A 24317-nucleotide genomic window follows, 5' to 3' on the forward strand; every position below is an offset into this window, starting at 1 on the left:
GGGAGCCGGGGGCTGCGGGCAGGCGGGCGTGAGGGGAGGGATGCACGGGGAGATCGGGGAAGGGATTCGGGAGGGGATGCAGGGTGGGATCGGGGAAGGGATCCAGGAGGGGAGGCAGGGTGGGATCGGGGAAGGGATCCAGGAAGGGATGCAGGGTGGGATGCTCCGGTCCTGCCGCCACCTCTCAGAGCGGCGGAGGAATCTGCGGGTCTGGCGCTCGCCGCTGTGGCGGGTGCGAGTGCGGCGGAGGGATCGCGGGCCCGCCGTGCGCCCGCCCCCTGCGCGGCGGCGCGGCCCCGCCGATATAGCGCGGCGCGGGAGGCGCGGCCGGCACTTGGCGAGCGGCGCTCCGCGGGTGCGGGGCTGCGCGGGCAGCGGCGGCAGAAGCGGCAGAAGCAGCGGCAGGGTTTGCCTGGGCTGGCCGAGCATCCTTCGACTTGGAACTGTCCACGGGCGAGAGCTCCTGAACATGAGCCTCCTGCCTCTCTACCTGCTCGGATTGCTCCTCAGTAGCGGGCAAGGTAGGAGCGGAGCGCGGCCGCCTTTTTCCTCTTCTTTTCTTTTTTTTTTTTTTTTTTTCCTTTTAATTATTATTCTTGCCTATGCTGTCCGCTCGTTCAAATTAACGGAAAAGAAACGGAGAAAAAAATTAAAGCAATACGTTATCCTGGAACCAAATTAAGAAGGACCTAAAACTTGCTTCATCGCCCACCTTTTTCTTTTTTTTTTTTCGTTTCAGTCTTCAAGAGGTGTCATTCATGAGGAGGAAAAAAAAAAGCTGGACAGTGCTAAGTGCACTTAGCTGCTTTGCATAGGATTTTGTCTTTTTGTGGGGTTCTTTGTGCCCGATAAATGTGTGAGAGAGATGAAGCGATTTTACACAAAATCTGCCGAGCACTGGTCTTTAAAATCCGCGTCTGCCCGCGGGGAAGGCAGTGTGGGCTTCGTTCTTAGAAGCAGGGAGAAGTGCTGGCGGTAGAGTCAGTGAGAAACCTGCCCTGAAGTCTCCCTGTCGGGGTTTCTCGTCTCTGGAAATCCCTTCCCGCTCGCTGCCGGGACACCGAGCCCCCGGCTCGGGGTGGCGCGGAGGGGAGGGCGCTGTGGGGGCCGCGGGGCTGTGCGCGGGTGCGGAGCCCGTGTGCCACGGAATGGCACCGCGGGGTGCGGGGGCAGGTGTGTGCGGGATCGGGGCGCGCCGGGCTGGCGCCTTCGGGCACGCTTCGTCCTTTGCATATGTATCTGCTTATATATATTATATATAATGCTTATTTATACACGTACGTACAGTGCTTCGAGAAACGCAGACTCGAGGGTTGTGGTGCAGCCGCGGGGTTTGGTCTGTTTTCTGGGGCTGGCATATATATATATATAGCTATTTATTTGTTTATTTTTGGATGTCCCCTGCGTGGTTACTTGAGGATTTGTGTTCCTGCAAGAGACTGGGCGGGAAGGGGCGCCGGGAGGGGCGCAGCCGTCTGGCTGACGGATAACCACCGCGGTGTTTGGAAACTGTTCGGGCAAGTTCCCGGCGTCCGACCGGGGCGCTGAGCCGCGCAGGGCTGTCCCTGTCCCCGCTCCCGCTGCCCCGCTGCCCTGTGCGAGGCTACCTTCCCTGCACCTGCGGGGGTGGGCGGCGGCCCCGCTTCCTGAGGAGGTTTTAGGGGCGAAATAAACCCCACCCAGCCCGAGCGCCCCAGCGGGATGGCAGCGGGGCCGGCCCGGGCCGCGCTGCCGCCGCCGGGCGCCAGGGGGCGGCCGAGCTCCACGGCGGCGCCGGGCAGTGCCCGGGACGGGGCGGCCTCGCCTCGCTGCCATCCCGGCATGGGAGGGCTGGATGTGTCACCCACGGTGTCCTGTGCGGGGCTGGAAGGGCTGGATGTGTCACCCACGGTGTCCTGTGTGTCACCCACGGTGTCCTGTGTGCCACCCACAGCGTCCTGTGCGGGGCTGGAAGGGCTGGATGTGCCACCCATGACGTCCTGTGCGGGGCTGGCAAGGCTGGATGTGCCACCCATGACGTCCTGTGCGGGGCTGGAAGGGTTGAATGTGCCACCCACGGTGTCCTGTGCGGGGCTGGAAGGGCTGGATGTGCCACCCATGGTGTCCTGTGTGTCACCCACGGTGTCCTGTGCGGGACTGGGAAGGGCTGGATGTGTCACCCACGGTGTCCTGTGCGGGGCTGGAAGGGCTGGATGTGTCACCCACGGTGCCCTGTGTGTCACCCATGGTGTCCTGTGCGGGACTGGGAAGGGCTGGATTGTGTCACCCACGGTGTCCTCTGCGGGCACAGCGAGATTTGTGGCGCTTAAGGAAGGGACAGGGGTCAGGCATGATGCCTTGGGGTACCAAGAACCGCAGCTGCCAAGTCTCCTTCCATGCATCTGTGGCTAAGCCTGGCACCATCCAGGCGGTTTCTTTCGGCCACAATTAATAAAAAGAGAGCACCAGGTGCTCTCAATTTCTACAGAAAATGCTCCCCTGCTTTTGGCACCTCGGGGTGAGCTGGGGAGGTCTCCCGAGGAGCAGCGATTCGGGAGCACTCCGGAGGCTTTTGGGTCCAGCCGACACTGGGATGGCAGAGGAGGAGAAGGGGAACGCTTCCTGCAGGCTTTGCATGGATCCACCTGCTGTGATGGTGTGCCTGGAGATGTGGAATGCGCCTCCTCCAAAGGAGGAAGGGTAGAAAGCGACTTTGTGAAGTGTGATTTCTGCAGCGTGGGAGGATTGCATAGTTTAGGTATCTTACTATCACAAATGTCAGGAGATAAATAATGGAGTGGAATTACAGATGCTATTAAACCGAGTTTTAAAAATTATAGGATATGTGTGTGGGGGGGGGGGGGATGGAAAGAAGAGGAGGAAAGCTGAATAAACCTAATATTGATAGTAAGTTATTTCCCTCAATTTAAAGAAACAGCTTCATTTTATTCTTTTTAATAAAGGAAGGGAATTTTAGTGGCAGAGTATGATTTTTTAACTGACTGTAGAAGTAACAGTAATGTGCAGCCTCAATCCACAGCAGGGCATAGTAAATGGGAATGGGAGAACATCTGCATATGGAGAATACACCCATTTAGGTTGCTAGAGAAGAAACATTTTCTACAGTGGTGTTTGGGGGGGGGGAGTTTAATTAGTTTAAATTTTAATGGGCATTATTGAGGTGATTTATTGTACATTTTTTTTCACACCACTTTGAAGTAATCTTGAGAATTTCTTGAAGTGAATTAAATTATTTGAGAGGCTATTCCAAAAACTCTTGGGGATTTTATTTTTTTTATTTTTGGGAATACAGTGGTGAGGAACACTTACATCATCAAATGAAGATTGTGGTGCTTGTGAGGGTTACTTTTTTGGTTTGTTTTTAAGAAAAGCATTGTTATGTCAGTATTAAATGTTTATGACTTTTCAGATAGTTTGGATGGCTAAGAAAAAATCAGTAACTGCATTTGGATCATTTACCTTGGAAATATTGAAACTTGGTTTCAGGATTTATATTTTGAAGGATATAGCTGCAGTAGATTTTATGAGGAATGACTGAAGCCTTTTCTTTGAGAAGTGCTGGTGTTTAAGACTGGAGAGAGGGAACTGTGCTGCATTTGTTCTGTTCCAGAAAATCAGAGCAGTTTCAGAACAAGTAGCAGACAGGCACCCCCTCCCCCAGCCCCTTACGTTAAGAGCTTATGAATGTCATAATTATCTACCAGGGCCAAATAGTCCCTCTCCTAATTTCATCACAAGGGAGGAGTTTAACTGGCAGTGTTGTTATGCTCAAACAAAAGGATTTTTTTTTCTTAACATTTCAAAGCTGTCCAGACAATTTATCGAGCTTGAATTAGCTTTGCTTTAATAAAAATTGAAACAAAACACACACACATACTCCCCACCATACCACAAACCAAAAAAGAGCATACTGCACTCTGCAAATCTGCCTTCTAAGATATGTAGTGATAAATATTTTTACCAGTGTCTGGGGACACTGACTTGAAGTGGATGAAATGGGCATCTTCCCAAATTGTAAAATCCTATTTTTTACCAATCTGCATAATACACATTCCTTTAGGTTAGTGTTTTTTTTTTTTTTTTTTTTTTGCTCATCCAGGAGATTCATAGGAGTGGGTATGTTGTGCTTCAACTTTCTTCTTTTCACTGCTTTGGTACGAAGTTTCTTCTTGCATTTTGTGAAGAGTTTCTCTTTCTCTTTACAAGTGCTTTAAAGGGACTGCTTGTTAATAAGGAACTTTCCCCCAGAGAGATGCCAGCATGTGTGTCTTATTCACCAACAGCCTGGAATCCTGCTTCTTTCTGCTTTTTGTGTAGTGAACCCATAACATTTGGAATTCTTGAAATCAGTGATTTTGCTTACTGGATTAAGTGGAACTACTGTTTTACTCTGATGGCACACTGAAATTTGAAGCAGATCTTGAGACTTCAAGTAGACATTTTCTACCAGTTGATTTGTACAATTACATTAAGATTAAAACGCAGCTGTTATCTTTCTTTCTTGTTTTCACCCTTCTAAAACAAACAAAAATCTGACAAAATCATGTTTGATTTTTCTATTTTAGGCTACTCTTCAGGTAAATATGAGAATTAAAGTTCTCCTCTTCAGGTAAATATGGGAATCAAAACACCTGCCTGAAAATAAGCCTGAACTGATGAGGAGTTCTGAAACATTGACTTAGAAATAGGTAGATGAGAAATATGTAGAGATGTTTATTTCATGCACTCCCATACAAATGGAATTAGAGATATTTTTATTATTTGCCGTACCTCTAAATCATGAAACATAGGAATGATAAAGTCATAGACACAGAGCTTCAAAGTCTTAGAGGTTGAATAGCATAATTTGGACTTTTCCTCTTTCAGCACAACACATTTATTTAGATAACTCATTATTTTTACCTATGGAAATGATGCTGGATTGTTAAGATGAATTTATGTATTATTTGCCTTTCATGGCCACCTTCTTCAACAAATATTTTGAGAACAAATGCAGTATTTGTTTGCCCTTTCACTGACCTTTTCTTTGAGGCACCTTTTGCAAGTGGTTCATGTTTACCTACTGATTTTCTTTCAATTTACTCCAGTAATCCCACAGTTACATTCAGCACATGCCACTTGATTCCACTGCAATTCAGTCAAGTTAATATGATATTTTGGGAAACACATGCTTTAACTTCACTGTAATTTGTGTCTGTGAGTTGAAAATCTATTATTGAAAGAGTAGGATATGAACTTGTCCAGGTAAAGAATCTGGATAATGGCTGGTATTCAGATTTTAAACTGTTTATTTCAACTAATTCATGCCAGATGTTTTATTTATTTGCTTGGGGTTTTTTTTTCTTTTTCTTTTTTGTGGGATGTTTTGGTTTTTGTTTGCTTGTCTTAATTTGCCTTAAGAAAAAAAGGCAGTGTAATTGATGATGTGTATTCTGAAGTTCTGCAGGTCATTTCAATCTCATTTTCCATGTCTCTTGAAATTCAGAAATAGGAGAGACTGGAGGAAAAACTTAGTGATAATCTGAGGTATTCAAATCTGGAGGCTTCTTGGGAGTCTCATAGACTAGATCCAGGCCTATTGCTAGCTTATATCTTAACACCAGTTTTTATTTTGACCTAAGCAATCAATCATTGCCTATTTCTGATGTAGTGATATGACTTCCCCCTTGGTATATTTAACTGCTTCTCAGTTTAGGTATTTGAATAGAATATTCAATTTTTAGTAACTAGTTTCAAACTCAGAATAGTTTTTAGTATTAAATAGGGCATTCAGAGCACTACTTGCTGTTACTTCAACGATTTGAGGATGTCCAGCTTCAGTGATGAAATTCTGCATTCTTTAACAAAACATTTTATTGCTTTTGTAGCTCAGTTCTTCTTAAAAATGTTTGAATGTGTTTGTATATTTTTAAAGGATATCAGGAAACAAAAGAGTTAACTCAAGAAAGGTACTCTTCATATGCCTTTTGTTATGCCATAGCATCTTTAATGGGGTGTCTTCAAAAATCAAGGTACCAAGGTTCTTATTTTTATTACATACCTGAATTTTTGCATTATTTGTTATCTATTGATTGATGATATCATTCATTGGAGAAGACATTTTCTGATTTGTTTTGCTGTAGATGAGCAGAGAACCTACCTTTTAATTTATTGAATAGAAGGAAAGAAGAAAAACAGGGGAAGTCATTTATCTGGTTACAGCTATTTATGTGACATATTATGATATTAAAATCCTTGTGTACTGGAAAAGAAATACATGTAAGTGTTAGTAAAAGTTATATGGAAAGGACACAAAGAATACAGGCATCAACAATGTTAGAAATCCTCGTGTTCACAAGACTGCCAAGCCTTTGCGTGTCTTGCATTTGAGTGGCAACATGGAAGCACCAAACCAGAGGCACATTCTTAGCAGGAATCCATTGATTCCAGTGGCTTCACTGGAGTCTGTGAAAGCATCTCTTGAAATGGCAGGGGGTCACCAGAATTTATTTTTGAAATAGTGTGAGATAGGCAACACTGTCCATTTATGCTGCTGTTATGATTAAGGAAATGATGATTAACAGGAAATTTCTCTCTTTGCATTTGTGCATTAGCAGCTGGATCATTAATGAATGCATGGCAGTAATGGCCTGAACTGCAAGTCTAATGATCTACTGCAGAATGAGAAATTTATATCATAGTGCTTAGATACTAGGATATCTGTGAATATTGTCATTTGGGAGGCACAGAACAGAAGTTGTGGATCCTGTCCCTGGGATTGTTCAAGTCCAGGTTGAGTGTAGCTCTGAGCAAGCTGGTCTAGTGGGAAGTGTCCCTGCCCATGACAGTGGGGTTGGAAGGAGACGATCTTTAAAGTCCCTTCCAATCCAAGCCATTCTATGATTGTAGCCAAACTCTGCTAATTTTAGTCATAGGAGACCATCCATTGACTTAAGTTTGTGTTTACATGAGAGACAAGAAGGACCAGTTCTTTAAAAGCATTTATTTTACTGTCTCAAGTAGATTAATCTGGGAAAGAAGGTGACTGTAAAATGTATCAACTAAAGATTCATTACACAGTTTCTGCCTATTTAAGAACAATGCTAAAAACTTGTAGCCAAACATCTGCTGAAATGTTTTACCTGCTTCCTGGCTCTTCTGGAAAAGAAAAAAATGCAGTTCTTTGGTTTCACCTGCTCTTTAATGTGATGCATAAAGATCATTGCAAAAAGGATGACGAGAACAAGTCTTTCATAAACCTATTTTTCAAGCCTGGAGAGCTACTAACCAAGAGTGTAATTTGTTATCAGTTTCCATGGTCCAAGCATAATCTTGTCTGAAATATCCACTTTCTGGATGGATAGCATCCAGATAAAATTGGGAAGAAGCATGTAGTACTATGGAGGTTTTGTCAGCCTCCTTAGTAGTCCCGCCTATCATTACTGAAATAAATATCCTCTTAACTAAAAAAGTTCCTTCAAGAACTAGCTTTCCATAAAAAGCATAGATCTTTGATATGTTAATTTATATTCATTTAAGATGTAGTGGCTCTTGGTAAAAAAAAAAAAAAAAGAGAAGGAAATATAAGTGGCTCATTTTCATTTTGCTAAGTTAAATTTTTCCTCCTAACAAAATTTATATTGTGACTTTAGAAGGCTGCACTGGTTTTCATTTGGTGTTCTAATTACCTGAGTAGTATTGCTAAACAGTGGACAGAGTTTGATGAATGACCTCATAATTCAGTAATAGTCAGAACTGTAGCTTATGAATATCTTATAAGGATACAAATGAAACTTTTCTTCTCAAGATGATGTTTCCCATTAGCTAATACTAAACTAATGCTTTGCATTGCAGTTGTAGTCTAAGGAACAATATCAGCTATGATCCAAAATTCATACTTGGAAAAATTCATACTTCACACAAGAAGTCATTGTGCTGACCCCTTTGCCCAAGAGGTGCCCTTTAGAGCATAGTATGAATTCAGATTAAAAACACTCATTGCCAGCAATTTTCTTGCTACTAAAAGATGTTGCACCAGATTCAGTCAAGCTGCAAGTAATTTCAAACCCATTAACTTTGTAGACCTTTGTACTCAGCTGAATTTGGCTTGCATGAACTCAGGTCCATGGTTAAAATAACAAAATATTTAAAAACAGAAACGTAAAGATGTGATACAGATAGATATAAATAGGAAGGAAGAGGTAATCTTGCCTCTTATTATGAACAGTTCCTTTAACTGATGGTACATTTTTTTTTTAATTGTAAGAGGATACATGTAATCAAGGTGCAATTGTATTGCATTAATATAATGACATTGTTATTTTAATTGGTCAAAGCAGAATAAACTACAGATTCATTGTATTTGATTTATGGGGAAGAGGACAGCAAATGATGATATATTAAATGTACTGGAGACCAGTTATCTGGAGTATCATAATACAGCATTTTTTAAGTTCTTGAACATACCATACTCATAAACTAATGTACTTACTGGATCAGAAAAAGATTGATGTGCTCCAGTGACCTCAACAGAGACTCAAAGCAGGAGTCATAAGGGAACAAGTAAGTACAGAACAGAAAGAGTGTGATACTTCTGTCAGTGCACCTACAATGTTCAGGGATATGTCAGGTTATATCTGTGTGATCTTCCTTAACAATCTTGGCAGATCTTTGTTGCCTGAATTTGTTCCTAAATCTGCCGGTGCTTTGATCTGCTTGGTACAAAGTGTCAACAACTTACACAAGAGAAAAAGTCTGAAAAAGTAATGTTCAGTCCTTTAATTGTGGTGCTGTAAGTAGTGGAGTGATACCAGTTCCTTACTCACTCTTCTGTGGCATTCAAAATTGCACATAACAGAGAAGCTGCCAATCTCTTATGTGATGGACTCAGAACTGTGTTATATTCATGGGCTTTACAGTGAATGAATTTTTTTTTTTTTTTTTTTTTGCTTAGTAGTCAGTTCTCTAATTTCTTTTAAGCATTTTATTTTCCTACCCTTTTGGTAATAGCCATTTTAATTTAACAGATAGTAATGTGAAGTACTTGAATTTTAAGCTGATCTGCATCAGGCCAATTTTAAAAAAGCTTCCTTGTTTGTAAGTATCTCTTTTGCACTATAGTCAGTGTTGCAAGTTGTGCCTTACAAGGAGGTGAGGGCTAAAACTGGTCTAGCAGTAATCCTGGTGAAATAAATGCTGAGAGAGATTTAATTGCTAGATTCCCAGTGATGAGCATATGGAAAGAGCAGAGATACTTTAAAACAAAGCCTGATACATGAATAAATTGATATAGAATGATTAAAAAAATAAACAAAAAAACCCCAAAACCAACCCTTCAGGATGAAAATTAATTTCTGACCAAAAAAGCAGTGACTGTGTAGCATATGAACAGGAGGGAAGAAGTATTGTTTCTCTTAAGATGGTTCAGAATCACAGAATGTCCTGACTTAGAAGGAACCCACTACAATCATGGTGCCAGACTCCCAGCCCTGTGCAGCAGACCCCAGCAATCCCACCATGTGCCACAGGCATTGTCCAAGTGCTCCTTGAGCTCTGTCAGGTTTGCTGCTGTGGTCACTTCCCTGGGGAGCCTGTTCCAGTGCCCAATCACCATCTGTGTGAGGAACCTTTTCCTGATACCCAGCCTAATCCTCCCTGACACAGGTTCAGGCCATTCCCTTGGGTCCTGTCACTGTCACCACAGAGATCAGTGCCTCTGCCTCCCATGAGGAAATTGTAACTGCACTGAGGTCTCCCCTTGGTCTCCTCTGCTCCAGGCTGAACAAACCAAGTACCCTCAGATGCTCCTCATATGGTTCCCCTCCAGACACTTCATTATCCTCATTGCTCTCTCTTGGATGTTCTCTAATATAATTCCTATATTGAGTTAGTCAAAACTGCATACAGCACTTAAAGTGAGGCTGCACCAGTTCTTACAAAGTGCAGCCTTAAATTCTTTGAATTTTTAATTTAATTTTATTTTATTTTAGCAATAATAGAGAATTGCAAAGACAACATCACACAACATTTAAACCTGTTTTTTTGCTAATTTCTATTTGGTTTTTGCTCCTGAATGCTAATTTTGTCAATCTTGTCTTATTCATCTTGAAATTTAAGATGAATTATATCCAGTTGGGCATCGCTGTCTGTAATAAATAATGCAGCAATTCACGTGCTCCTCTGCTTTCTCTTTTGGGGAATAATACCCAAATTTAGAGTTAAGCAGAAGCTAATGCTGACTTTTCCCAGTGGAGACTGTCTGTAGTATCATATGAATTCCACATCCCCAGACTTTTATTTTCTTTTATTTTAAGAAAACTGTGTTATGTGAGATGAGTTCTGCTAACAGAACCGTGCACACCCTGCAGCCACGGAACTCCCACTGGAGTCGAGTGCTTCGGGGGTTGTACTGATTGCACTTTTCAGGGTCTGATTGAAGCTTTCAGGAGTTGTCTAAATTCCATATGAGTACGTGGGAATTTTGATTCAGTGAAGAATGGAAAAATCAAGCTCTAACTTTGTGTGTTTAAGTAGTGGGCATGTTTATAAGTAGCGCTGAAAAAGTGTAGGGCTAATCAAAGAGCACAGAAGAACTGGAAAATAAAGGGATGTTCTGGTGTGCCAGGTTCTATTCAAGAGATAAAGTGAAAGACACAAAAAGGATATTTTTCTCTGTGCTTTTTAATAATAAATCCTAAGATACATTGCAAATATTTAAGCTGCTGGTTTCATTGTCTCCCTCTGGGAACAGATGCAAAAATTGCAATTAATCATTATGGTCACTTAGCTGTAGCCCAGGCTATAACTGTGTTGGGAAGTTTAGCATTCAGAATGAAAAATCCAACACTAAATTCATCACTCGGTTTTGCTGGAGTTTTTGAGAGTTTTGATTTCCTTGTTTGTTTTGGTCTGTGGCTTTGTGACACTGGTCAAAATTGTTCTTTAGGCTTTCAGTATTCAGGTCATGCCTGCAGGTCTGTAAGTGCCACTGTCTGAGCCATCAGATGTTCCAGGGACTTGTGCCAGTTTATGGAAATTCCACACATTGGGTTCAACAGCTTTTAGCATTTAGTCAAAATAATCCTTTCCAGCACCTGTGCACTGCTTTTCTCTGAATTACAATTCTGTCTTTGAATTATACAGAATGTGTATGTAAAAAATTTGTGTTGCTGGGTTTGAGAACTCTTTCAGAGGTGGCATTTTTTCTACATTTTATGGTAGACTTATTCTGATATTCTGATTTACCATTCTTGGAAGAAAATTTTGAGAGTTCTGTTAACTGTCACAATAGTGATTTTCAATTCTGTGAGTGCATGGTCTTTGTATGTGCTGCTAATTTAAAAAATAATTTTGATCTTGCATTCAAATTTCTATATCCTTTGCAAACAGTAGTTTAAATCAAAAGATTCTTATCTGTGTTCTAAAATCTCAGGAATCACCTATTTCACTCTGTGTAGCTCTTTGTGCCACACTCTGACAGCCTTTCATTTTTTTTTCATGTGGTCCTAGGTACATGAATGAACACTTTATCTGCTGCATAAAAGAGCAGATATGGCTGGGGAAACTATTAAATAAAGAGTAAAAATGGTGATGAAAGGAAATAGACCTCTCTGTGAATCACGTATTTTGCATTTTTAGTTACATACGATCTGATTTAGGAAAAAAACAAGCACAACTAAGCAATCCCAGAAAGCATCCTTTTCCAGGAAAAAGCCCTTCTCCTGTTAGATGGAGTTCTGATTTCTGTTCCTCTGTGCTCATTTTAAAACAGGACAGATAACTGTAGCCAGTGAAATTGCCAGAAAATTAAAAGAAAGGCTTTATAATCATGTAAATATTATAAAAGCTATTCTATGGAAATCTTACTCTTTTTTGTGTGATTAGTGACTGTTGCTATTGCATTGTTGCACCTTCACTATGTTTGTGACTATTTTCCAGACTGATGCTCACTGAGGAGTGTTTTTAGGTACCCTTAGTCTTTAGACATGTAAGTCAATGCAAGGTAGCACTGCAGAAAAACCATTTCTGTTCATAACTATACCAACTCTATTTCTTGTGACCTCTAGAGATTAAATAAGTAACATCCCTATATCCCTATCTGTCTTCCTGTCTAAAATCTTGTTTCTGCAATGATGGTCTGTTTTTACTTATGAAAATGATTGAATTATCTAACTACTTTTATGAATGTTTGATCAAAAAAAAACCCCTGTTGTAATGGGGGGAGAAGGGAAACTCAAGCAGTATGGAAGGAGGAGCTCTGAGTGCTTGTTCTCCTCCAACACAAGATGTTTCTTGGTCAGTGGTGGAGGTTTTCAGGGTTTTTTTTGGTTTATTTGGATGTTTGGGGGTTTTTTTATGTGTTATTTTACTGTTCTGTTGTTTGTTTTTTTTTTTAAAAGGTGTAGAGCTGCTAAAACAAAGCATTTGGTTTTCATAGTCCAGAGGTGCTTTTATAGAATCATAGGCTTGTTGATGTTTTCAAAGACCTTTAAGTTTATCAACCATCAACCCAGAATCACCACCATGTTCACCATGAAACCCTGTCCTCTGTCATATTCACACAATTTTGAATCTTTCCAGAGACGGTAACTCCACCACTTTCCTGGGAAGTCTGTTTCAGTGCTTTACAACCCTTTCCATGATTTATTTTTTACTAATGAAAGCATCACATAAAGTCTCACATAGCACTCATAAGACTGGAAGACAATCCGTCCTCTTAAAATTGTTACCTAATGTTTTTCTGAAATCTGGTCCTAAAAATAGCTGCACGTGTCTATGACAAAGAATTACTAAAACTGCAGAAATGAGAATATAAGCTTTTTTAAGCAGCTGTTAGGAAAAAACCTGCACAGTGAAGCAAAAGCTACTTTTCACAGTAAACACCTCTATACAAAAAAAAAGGTCATATTGTCAGTCTGAGTTCAATTGTCCATGAAATACCTTTGTGTTAGGTTTATTCCTAACTAAATAAATATTTGCTTGTTTTGTCTGGGTTTTGGTTTTTTTTTTTTTGTTGTTGTTGGAATGGGGGTTTTGGGGTGTTTTTGAGTGTTTTTTCTTTTTTTTTTTTGTTTCCTTTATATTATAAAAGTACTTTTCCTACTGTCTTACAAGAATTAAAATGAGTGAAGTCATGCCCCTATGGATATTTTCTTCCTTAACTGATGTGAAATTAAGCATAAAGAAACTTTGAGAAAAGTCAGAGTCCATCATGAATTCAGAATTGAACCAGCTATTTTGATTTCATTTCAATGCTGTAACTATTACGTGATACAGAGTCCAAACTGACATGAAAAGATGTGCTGATTGTAAACTGGTTTCACTGCTGTTCTTTGGTGATGTTGATTCCAGGAGCTCTGTCTCAAATGGGCCTAAGCTGAGGCTGAAATGTTTAGTGGGCTTGATTTAACATTTCTTTAGAATCCTAAGGAGTACCTCTCAGGAATCTTTATTTAAATCTTCAGATTAGTGAGAGGAATTCTCAGTGGTTCTTTTTAAGAAAGCAGGGAATCAAAATGGAAATGTGCTTTTTGGTGGGAAAATACATTGCTGGGGGGAGGGGGGAAGGAGAGGAAAACAAACAAAAAACCCAGCACAAAGCCGAAAAACACCCTAATGTGGGTGAAAACAATCTGTAAGACATGTATTTAAAGGTTTATGTTCTGCTCTCACTATTCTGACACTGCATCAGAAGTCACTTTTTTGTGGTTTTGAAATAAGAGCTGTGAGCATGTATCTCTCTGAAGAATTAAACAGAATAACCAAGCTGTTTTACTTCCATGGCCATCCAGGCTATTTTGGTGTTTTAAGCTGGTTGTGAATGTTGGACTGGTAATACTTCAGGTGCATGAAATTGGGTGAGAAATATGCTTCTAGTATTGACAAGTTCAGAGCCTGACCAAGGTTTTTTCTTCTTTCCTGCAAGCTCCATTTATTAAAATTGCCAGACTGGATACCTGTAGTTGTGGTTTTATGTCTTTTGGGAGTGAAGGTGGACCTGATTTTGTCTTCCTGAGTTTTGTTTCCATTTAAACACAGGTGCCTTGGTGTTACACAGCTGCCTTTCTATGATCCTCAAACACATTGAAATACAAATGCAAAATTAATTACTGATAATATTCAAATTAGAATATTATCAGTAATTAATTTCAAATATAGAAAAAGCTAAATAGGTCTATGTATTTAATCAATGTTCTAAAAAGGCAATATTGTTACTTAGGCAGGTGTTTTGAGCAAGCAGTGTACAGGGTACCAAATGCTGGGGCAACCCTGTGTAGTTTCTTTAATCCCACACCAGAAGCGGGGAGGGCCCTGGAATGCAGATTGGAATGCACATTCCCTGATGCCTTAAAACAACTGAGAGAACAGAGTAATTAGAGGGGCAAAATTTATGTGTCCCCTTCACTGTTTGTACACACAAGAGGTTATCTATTGCTGTAAATTGAATTGGCTGTATAAAGAGCAGCATAATTTATTTAGAGTTAGGTCTAAAAGACTTGGAAAAGAGCAGTGGAAGAACAAGAAGGGGATTGTAAAGAGAAGAGAGGTACAGAGAATGCAGCTGTACTTTCGTTCAAGTAACTGATGTAGCTCATATATATTGATGTATTTCATTATGGTAGAATTTCTTTGTACTTAAACCATTGACAATGTGGAGAGCAGGGGACTCAACATTTCATTAAAAGTTCTAATCCTATATGAAAATGCATATTTATATCTTAAACCAATCATATTTCATACATTTATAAAATCAATCACCACCTCCTTCTGCTGAGCTATGAATATTCATCCTTGCACTTCTACACCAGACAACTTGGAAAAATGACGATGTGCCCTTGAAATGGAGATATATAGTTTTTTCTTCAAAGTCAATAACATAACTTCTATATAACTATTCTGGATGCTGTTCAGTGTACACTCAGTTACTGAAAGGAATGTTTTGGGCAGCTGCCTTGCTTGGAGCTGTGGTAATGGCATGAGAGGCGCACACACGTGCCCCTGCACTGCTTCTGCAGAGCTCTGGGATGCTTTGCTCCCCTTCCTCCCCTCCTGGCTTCTTCAGGGTTAAAACAAGACCATGTATCTGTCTTTCTGTAGGGATTACTCAGATGAACAAAAGTATAATTTACACTAACACAAGATAAATTATGATTAAAATTGATAGCATGTATCACTGGAGTAACCTAACAGAAAGTGCAGCTTGCTCAGAAATACAAGAATTTTTGTCTGTGTGTATGGAATAGTTTTAATTTCTCTATTCAGTTGGATCTTTAATAAATATTTTTTAGTATTTCTTATCTTTAATTAGCATTTAAATATTTCTCAAAAATAATGTGGGTATCTTAGCAGCATGCATCCCTTTTTTCACTTTAAGGAAAATGTGGGGGGTTTTCTTATGTTTAAATAGGCTCCTTGAGAAGAGCAGCTATAGTTTTATTAGAGGTTAGTTTGTTGCATGTATATATGCTCCTTGATTTTTTTAATCATGATTGTTGGTTTTTACAGACCAAATCTGTCACTTTAGTAAACAAGATGTTTTATTTAAACTCCAGCCTTCTGAAAGACGGACCTTTTTGAGTGCAAAGTTCGTTGTCATGTTGCTGGTGCGTGTTTCTGACCAGAATGCAAAGTAGCCTGAATCCATACATTCTTTTTTTCCTGTACTGGGACAGCTGCCAAATCTATGTCAGCAATTAACTTCTGAATGTGTCAGCTGTAAGAAATACAGTTCATTGTTCCTTGACTAGTTAAGGGCTAGTTTAAAGGCAGAAACAGCCTCAAATGAAAGGGAAGTACTGTGCATTTTGTATCTAAAATCCTCAGGCTCTTAAAACCGCTTAAAAGAAAGAAAATTTTAAACTAGTTCTAGGATGGATATTTAGGAATTTAAAAGTACTTAGCTGATTCTTCAAGTCAAAATATGCCAGATAGCTTCATTATCCAGTTATCTGACAAAATTATGGTCAGTTACAGACCATAATTTTCAATAAAGGCTTATTTCATTCAATATCTGAGCTTGTTTCTCTCGTGTGTAAATCAAAACACCAACAGCCCTTTTCCTCCCTCCCTTTTCCCTACCCAGCCCAAAAACAAATTCCTCCAAGAAATCTCTCTTGAACTGTTAGAATAATATTTGAGATAAGTTAGAAAAAAAGATAGAAAAAAGAAAATTAAAAGTTATTCAGAGAACCTGACACTATGAAGATTGTCTAAAATGAAGTGCGAAATCAGTTTAGAGGAGTGCAATAATACTCTTCCTCCTCACAGACATGGATGTTCTTATTAATGTTTAGGATTTCTTAAGTTTACAGGCTGTTTGCACAAGGTTACAATAATATAATAATGTAATAATTCATATTTAACCTATATTATTTTTGGTACATTTTCCTTTGCAAATGAAATATTAATGGTTTGCCGTGAACATTTAAAAGCCTTTGTATCCTTAATTAGTTCTTTAAGCTTCATGTAGACCTCTTCTTTTCCAAATTTGAAACCAATTATCCCACCAGAAGAGTTTTTTTATTGAAATTGCAATTTTAGTGTACATTTGATATTTTTTGCTTTCATTTTCTCTTAAAGGTGTGTTTTTGTATATTCTGTCTTGTTGAGCTCAGCATGAAAGATGCTGGTAGTAAATGAAGACGAAAGGGGTGGTTGTAACTAACAGGTATCATAATCAATTTCTTGCATAAGAGGGCAGATTCAGTTTTTTTCTTACAGTGGTGGCAGGTCATAAAGCTTTACTGAGAGATGCAGAATTATTTCATTTTACTAGTTCATTTGAGCACTGTTATTTTTATATTGCAACAAGTGAAAGGTTTGGATGTCCTATGAGGCAGAGCAGAGAAGAGGAAGCCATGCAACGACATATCAGTAATTTACCAACAGGAGGAAATCTATACTCTTATACATCTATAAAAACCCAGCCAAACAAAAACACCCTCAGGAAAACACAAATGGTGTTCATATTGAACAGGTGGTTTGAGTAAGTGGTTGGCAGCAAGCTAGACTGCTAGGCGAATTTTTCAATACAAGGAAAGTTGTGGAAGAGTTTACCATTTCTAAAGTTCTGTAAAATAAGTTGTGTATGCTAGGAGAGTGAAGTAGGGAGGGAAATGGTCTTTGCATAGCTAGGAATTCTAGACTTTCCATATATATTTGTGGAACGAAATGTTACCTCCCAACACCTTCCTGTGATGCAGCCTATGCAGAGAGGACGAATTGTGCAGGTTGTGAATCCCAGACCCTCAGCACTTGTTCCTCCTGCTCTGTGCCACCCCCACACCCATTCCCATAGTTTCCTTCTTACACAGAAGTTCTGTTTCATTTCAAAGGACTTCAGGCAGTCCTTCCCCCTATGCATGAGTCAAAATGTTTTATCTTTGTAATGCATAACTGTCTGTATCTGCAGAACGGTGGTTGTGACTCACTAGCAGGATTTGTTTGTCTGTCCTTAACTTAGTGTGCATGGCAGAAAACAGGAGTGGTACTGTCTCTCTCCCTCCACCCCCTCCTTTCTCTTCTCCTTCTCCCTTCCTGTAAGCCTTAGGATAAAAAGCCAATTTCAGATATCTAAATAAAAAAAAAAATCTAGTAATTCCCACTTGATATGCAAAATATCTTCAACTCAAGTTATACACTTACAGCTCAGATCTTTCTGAAATCTCAACCACTCCCACCATAATTTCCTGTTCTTACTTTTAGTAACATTTATTGACTTGCTGGTTATAATAGAACACACTCTGGGTTTATCCTATGCATTCTGGAATCCAAGATCTTTAAATTCATTATTGTAATGGGAAGATCCTAAATTCATAATCGTAATGCCAATGTCAGGAGGGGAAGAAGGTATTAAAAAGGGCAAAGAAAAAGTGATGGTAATGGGTAATGATAGGAAGATTTTTGAATTGCAAAAGAAGCCAAAATGAATGAGTGAGTAATTTCCATCCCATAATCTTAAATGAAATTGAGGATTCACCAGAAAGTTCTGTATTTCTGTTTAAAAGATGTCTGACCAGTATAGGTTTGCTGCTCTTGCACAAGTAGTGTGTGAGGCTGTAGGTGTCAATATAGACTGTAGTCTCATATATCTGAAAAATATAATTAATTTTATTTAGTTGCACCATTTTCCCATATTTCAATGAAGACTGTTCTTTTAAAATTGTTTTAATTTTTAGGAATAAACGTTCATGCAAGATAAGAAAGTGTATCAGGACATGTGAGCAAATGGGTTTGTTTACTCAGGAGTGGGGAGGGATGTTTTTGACCTCTTTAACAATTCAAGAGTGGCAAGTGGAAGGAAAGAGAATTATTCTTTCATTCAAGTATATGCTTGGTGAAGGAAAAAAATGAGTTTGAGCTGAATAAACATCTTTAGTCTGAAAATGTAATAATACTTTCCATAAGAGTGAAGAAAATTGGAAGAGAAAATATTCAAAAAATACTTCAAAAAATTTGTATAACATTAAGTGATTTAAAGGGGTGTAAATGGATTTGAGGGTGATGTGGTAATGCTGTGCCTACAGAAGGACACGAGGATCTCTAACTTAATAAAAAACCCCAGGCAAACAGCAATTTTGGGGTAATTTTAGCAATTAAGCCTTGAATTTTCTTCTATAAGTCTCTATTTGGTAAAATAAAAAGTACATTGAAATTAATTGTTTATACTTAAGCCATTCTAAATGTAAACATCTGTTCAGGAAATTTTCTAGAATTTCATATTTGTAAAATCTGTGCAAGGATTAATCATGCGATAAGAATCATCTCTGTTTTCACTTATTTCATGTTCTCATAATGGATTAGTGATAATTGAGTCCAAAATTTGAGATGAAAAATAGGTAGCATTTCACAAGTGCTATGAAATATGACTGTGGAGTCCACTCCTGTTCACCAAAATAAATGGTTTCTAAATGCCTTCACAAAATAAGTAGGGATTCTCAAACAGTGGAAGAAAATAGGAGTTATGGCCATTAGAAAAACAGAAGCTTTAACTTTGTCGTCAAACTGACACAAACTATTCTGGATATGTTTAAAGAAGGATCTGGTATTCAGAGAAATCATAGCCAAGTAAGTTTTGCCAATCTGTTACTGAAAACAGTAAATGATCAGCATTTGTACTCTCTGCAGAGAAGACCTTAAACAGTGACTCATCTTGAAGAGAAGAATTTTAATTGTGACTTTTGTATGTTTTTAAATAATTAATGATAAGACAAATTTCTGCCTTTTTCCTATGGCTATGTCATTAATTTCTTCAATGTAGCTGCTTTTTCTGGCCTTTCCAGGCAGAAAAGAAGGCTGGATACCCATAAAAGAGGTGAATATTCTCCTAAATGTTCTCTATTTTTACTTTCAGTCAAGGCTGTAGAAGCAACTTTGCCTAAGAAAAAAAGAGAATGGTAGTGACAGAAAATAACTTACATTCAACATGTCAAAGTCTAGTTCCACTCATTCCTTGAAAAGAAAGGACAAATGGAAAGAGTCTGTAATATTTCATATCCTCTCTTATGAAACAGCAGCATCTCTAGCAGGATAGACTTCCAAATTTTGTAACATAACAGTTTTGTTTTTTTTTTTATTTATAGATATTCTGCCATGCAAATCAAAGTTGCTTAGGTCTTAGTTTAAAATGATATCACTGTCATTAAGGTTTTAAGATTTACCACAAAAAAAACCCAAAATACAATATTGTTCACATTTTTTGAATTGGATACATCTGATGCATATCAGTGTAATCAATGCAGGAAAGAAATTTATGCCACTACTAATTTTCAATTCCTATTATTTGGACGTATATCAAACTAGCCTTGTATGTGTTAAAGTGCATGTTTTATTTGTAGTTATAGTTTGGAGAAGACAATGTTTGCCAGTCATTTATTCCCAGTTCTGTTAAATCCTGTTTACCACCTAATAATTGCTTGAATGTGGTTTCTTTGCTCATAAATCTTGAACCATTGTATTCCATCAGAAAACATGGGTGACACTTCATGGGGTGCAGAAGCTCACACAGGTTTAGAAGATACAGGAAGATAATTTCTTCCTGCTTCCATGTAGCTGCTCTTGCAACCTTCTATACATATTATTCTAGTATTTAATGCAGCCTGATTTTTCTTCACTTTTTTGGAAACACCTGGTTTCTATTTCTGTGCTTATGTTTAAGTGCTCTTCCAGTCTCATATTAAATCATTAAATGACATCATAGCTCCAATTTATTATGTCTTTAGTTGATGCATCTCATCAATGATTACATATTAGAACACAATCTTTAGCTTTTTGCAAAACACCAACCACAGGATTTTCACCTGTATTCCCTAAATAGGTTTGGCTAAATGCATTTCAGTGAGAGGCTTGTAATTTAGAAATAAATTGCATTTACAATTACAATTTTCTTTCAAAAACACCGCTGAAGCAATCTTCAGTTTGCTACTTTATTCTTCATTTTATGACATATTATTTTGTGTCAGAGGAATATAAATTAATAAACTTAAAATACTTGTGCTGTGTTTTTTTTCTTGGCTTACAATGTCTTAATTCTATGTAACAAAGTATAATTAAAAAGACTTCATATCTCTCATGGTATCAATGTGTTTTACACTTTGCTCTCTAACTAGAAGGAAATTCTATGTCACAAATTAAGACAAACAGGATACTCTCAAATACATACTATGAAAACTTAATTTAAAGTAGGGGTTTCTAAAGAAATATGAAACATATGAAGATAACATTATTATTTCTTTAAAGTACTGGAGAACTAAACAAAAGCAAAAGTTTCATAAAGAATAGGGAAGGACATTCTAGATCAGAAGCAAAAAATGCCTACTTTTAGGTTTTGTGTACTACTAAATATGTGTCTGTGGACCTACATTATTTTTCACATAAAATTAACAGGCCTTTTTCCCAGGGGAAGACAACTCCACCTTTGCTTTGCAGTATAATTTGTAGTAAAGCTAAATTGTAGTAAAGCAAGTTTGCTTCTTGCAATTTTGTTTTGACATGCAGCCAATTATGAACGTCTCCACCGACCTAGCTCCGTATAATGTCCCTGATTGCGAGTCTCCCGGTGTCTGCCCTTGGGAGGGAGTGAAGTTTACGTGCCAGATGTGCTTTAAGTGCTGCAGTGTCTTTGGCTGGAGACAGCCTGAGGGTCAAGCCATGGATGATACAGTGACTTCCTTGTTCTCAGCCTTCCTTTCTCCATTATCTGCATCCAACAAGGACTTCAGGGTGAAAGAATGCTCGTTCTTCCTGTTATCTAAAGCAGGGTGGTGCTTATGAGTGGATCTCATTGCTAGTGCAGAACATGAACAGAGAAGGGGTGACTCTACTGCATCATCCAAATATTGTATTTTGCTTATAGGTGTTTTGAAAAGCTGTTTGCATTTGCCTTTAAATGCATCCTGCATTGTGAAGAAACACAGTGCAAGTGGCATGACAGTCCCTAAAGGAAATAATGTGTTGTTCCCATTGTCTGTCTCTGTGAACAGAGCATGGTCTTTGACAGTCAGATTTTTACTGCTATCACTTAGAACATACATCTTTCTGGTATCTGTTGGATGCATTCAAGAAGCAGCAGTTCTGTATAACTGATTTCCTGACCCATTTGCCTCAAATTGCTTTATCTTTTGTTTGTTTTGAGCAGTTATTCATGTACACACACTGGTGAAAGAGGGTAATGCTGCAGGATTGTATTTGAAGCGCTTCTCTGTTTGGATGACTGCTGCTGAGCCTTTTTAATGAACTTCTGTATGAGTTTCTGAATTTTTGAAGGTCAAATCTCTGAGGATTTATCAGAATATTTTTTATCAAGTTTTTGCCTCTCTATATGTTAATGTTAGTGATAGATACAAAGCATATGTCCCAGTTCTTTAGTTAGTTCAGAGATTTCCTTTTTTTCCACCTTGATTGGTTAATTTACAGTAACAATTTCATGTGATGAAGTTCCTCCCACTGTCTCTGTACATAAAGAGGTTTCTTATTAAATTATCTCCACCTGGTGGCAGCATGTCATAGCCTGCAAGCAAGAAGCTGAACTGCAGCATTTTTTAATTTAACAGAAACATAACATCAAAGCTAGTTAAATCAGATGAGTCATTTATTGCTTAAAAACCCCTGTAAATATGCATGAAATATTTTATAGCTGGATGTGGTGTCTCATGTGTAATTGGATCTCTAACTGATAAGTATCCCATGCCTTCAAAATGCAAGTTGATTGCCATGAGTTCTGTTGGCACAATTGTATTAATGTCTGCATTGCTTCCCTTTGGAAGAACAATGCAGGTATTTTGATGGGGAAAGCCAACATTCAAGAGTGTTTAGCATATCTATTCTGCTTATTCTTGTAGTTATAAAATATGGATTAGGCTGTGCAGCGTTTGCATAATGTGTTTTCTTGGAGCATGTATTTTGTAGTCTGTTGCAAAGAAATGTTCTTTGCAGAAGTGCTGAATTGCCAGTTTTCCTCAGTGAAGAAAGGAAACATTTTCAGAACAATAAGTGCAGTATCAACAGTATCTTATGAAAAGACTTGAGGTAAGTTCTCAGAGTTTTTATTGTCACAGTTGTCCAAAAAAGGTTTACATATGAAGTACCCTGCAAGCAATTCCATATGCTTTTGAAAAAATCATATCTATGATTAAGATTTTTTACAGAAAAAACATAATTACTTGCTCATCCACAACTGAGTGATCTTTTATGGTTTACAGATAAGGTCATCTCTTAAATGTTACACATTTACATCTCCTTCTTACATTTCAAGAGTTCCCAGAGTGTTTCTGAGGGTTCACTTGGAAAGGAAATTAGAGATTATTGTGTGTTTTCAAAAAAAAATCTCTAATGTAAGGAAGATACAGCATGCCTGGATGGTGTAAGGCGATTTGACCAGCTTAAATCTTGTATGAAATATGCTTTAAACATCAGGGGAGATTTTAAGGCAGTAGTCATGTCTTTTATCTATGGAAAATATTAGATTTGGGATAAAAAATAAAAAATAGCAAACATGGGTTTAGTTACTAGAGCCTGAAACTACAATGTTGATAAAAAGATTTACTTTGATTTTTTTTTCCCTAACTAAAAAATACGTCATAATGTTAAAACTGTTCAGTAAGAGCCAATTAACAGTTGACAACTTGTAATAAGTCATGTGGTTTTGATTTAAAGCTTATAAATGTATTTGTTTATATGTAGTGTCTTTTGACATTGGTTATATCAACATACTTTGAATCAAATACCCCAATTTTTTTAGTTTAAAGGGGTTTTTTAAATGGACCTCTGGGTTTCTTTGAAAAGGGAAGGTTAGCCTTTTTATTGATGAGTTTCAATTTACTATGTTACTTTGTTGAACAGTGTAATTATTTTGATATAGCTGTTTACAACATATACTGGCTTATGATGAGTTCTTTAGTGGTTTAAACACAATTATAAAAAAATTAAATCATGAGAACCTCCCATGGAAAAGCTAAAAGCTGGTTTGGTTTAGGATGCTCTTTTACTTTGGCTGGGTTTTTTAAGAGGAAAATTAAAAAGCAAAGAATAGGCCTACACCAAATGAAAGGAGGTTTGTTTGTGTATCTGGCAAATTCCAGGCCCTGTTCTCAGATCTTTACTTGATATGTGAGTGTCTGTATGTGAGGTCTTTTTTATATTTAAAACACTGCTATATAAACCTTCCAGGTAAGAACTAGAGAATTTACCTTTGCTAAAGTCCCCTTAGGCTTAATGGGCTGCAGAAATTGTTGTCTATAAGTACTAAACAGAAAAAACCAGGGGCACAAGGAGTTAATGCATCACTAATGTTCATTGAGTCTTAAAATTCTTCAAAGTCTTAAAAAGGCTGTGCTCACCTTGTTTTTCTGTTGTGTGAGATGCAGAAAACATGAATTCAGGGGAGGAAGGGGAAGGAATCCCGACCAAGTAAATTACATTTACATAGCTGAGCAACCAATCTCTCTTATAAGCCATAAATATGGGAATATTTCATTGATTTGTCATACTGCATTAATCTAATAAAATTGGCTGAGGCAAAGTCTCTATTAGGGTTTTTTTCTTTCTATATATGGGTTTTGTGTGGAAACAGGATTCAATTTTTCTTTGATTCATCAAAACGTTTTAAGGCTGAAAATATATTTCTGAATTTAATAGCAAATTTCTAGTTATTGCTTAAGAGCTATAAAACTGACATTCATCTAAAAAAAGAGATTAGATGCTAAATTAATCTTCTTTCTTGGTTTATTTTTTAGTTTATTTCACCTTGCAGCTGTTGAGCTGACCAGCTCTGATGAGCTCAGGTAGTATAAGCTACAGGGTAACTAATATGAAAAAAAAATATCATTAAAGAAAGTGAAATT

At 38.3% G+C, this 24317-nt stretch overlaps 1 protein-coding gene across 2 annotated transcripts in view; it reads left to right on the plus strand.

Annotated features, from left to right (window-relative positions):
• Nucleotides 1-395: 395 nt before the first annotated feature.
• Nucleotides 396-24317, plus strand: part of NCAM2 (neural cell adhesion molecule 2) — a 271664-nt gene continuing 247742 nt past the window's right edge. For both annotated transcript variants that reach the window (XM_066571936.1, XM_066571937.1), the window contains exon 1: nt 396-521. In XM_066571936.1, coding sequence (XP_066428033.1) covers nt 470-521 — 52 coding nt within the window. In that variant the 5' untranslated portion in view covers nt 396-469. The remainder of the gene's footprint in view (nt 522-24317) is intronic.

Source organism: Molothrus aeneus, chromosome 2 (genome assembly GCF_037042795.1).
Source record: "Molothrus aeneus isolate 106 chromosome 2, BPBGC_Maene_1.0, whole genome shotgun sequence".
Classification (NCBI taxonomy): domain Eukaryota; kingdom Metazoa; phylum Chordata; class Aves; order Passeriformes; family Icteridae; genus Molothrus; species Molothrus aeneus.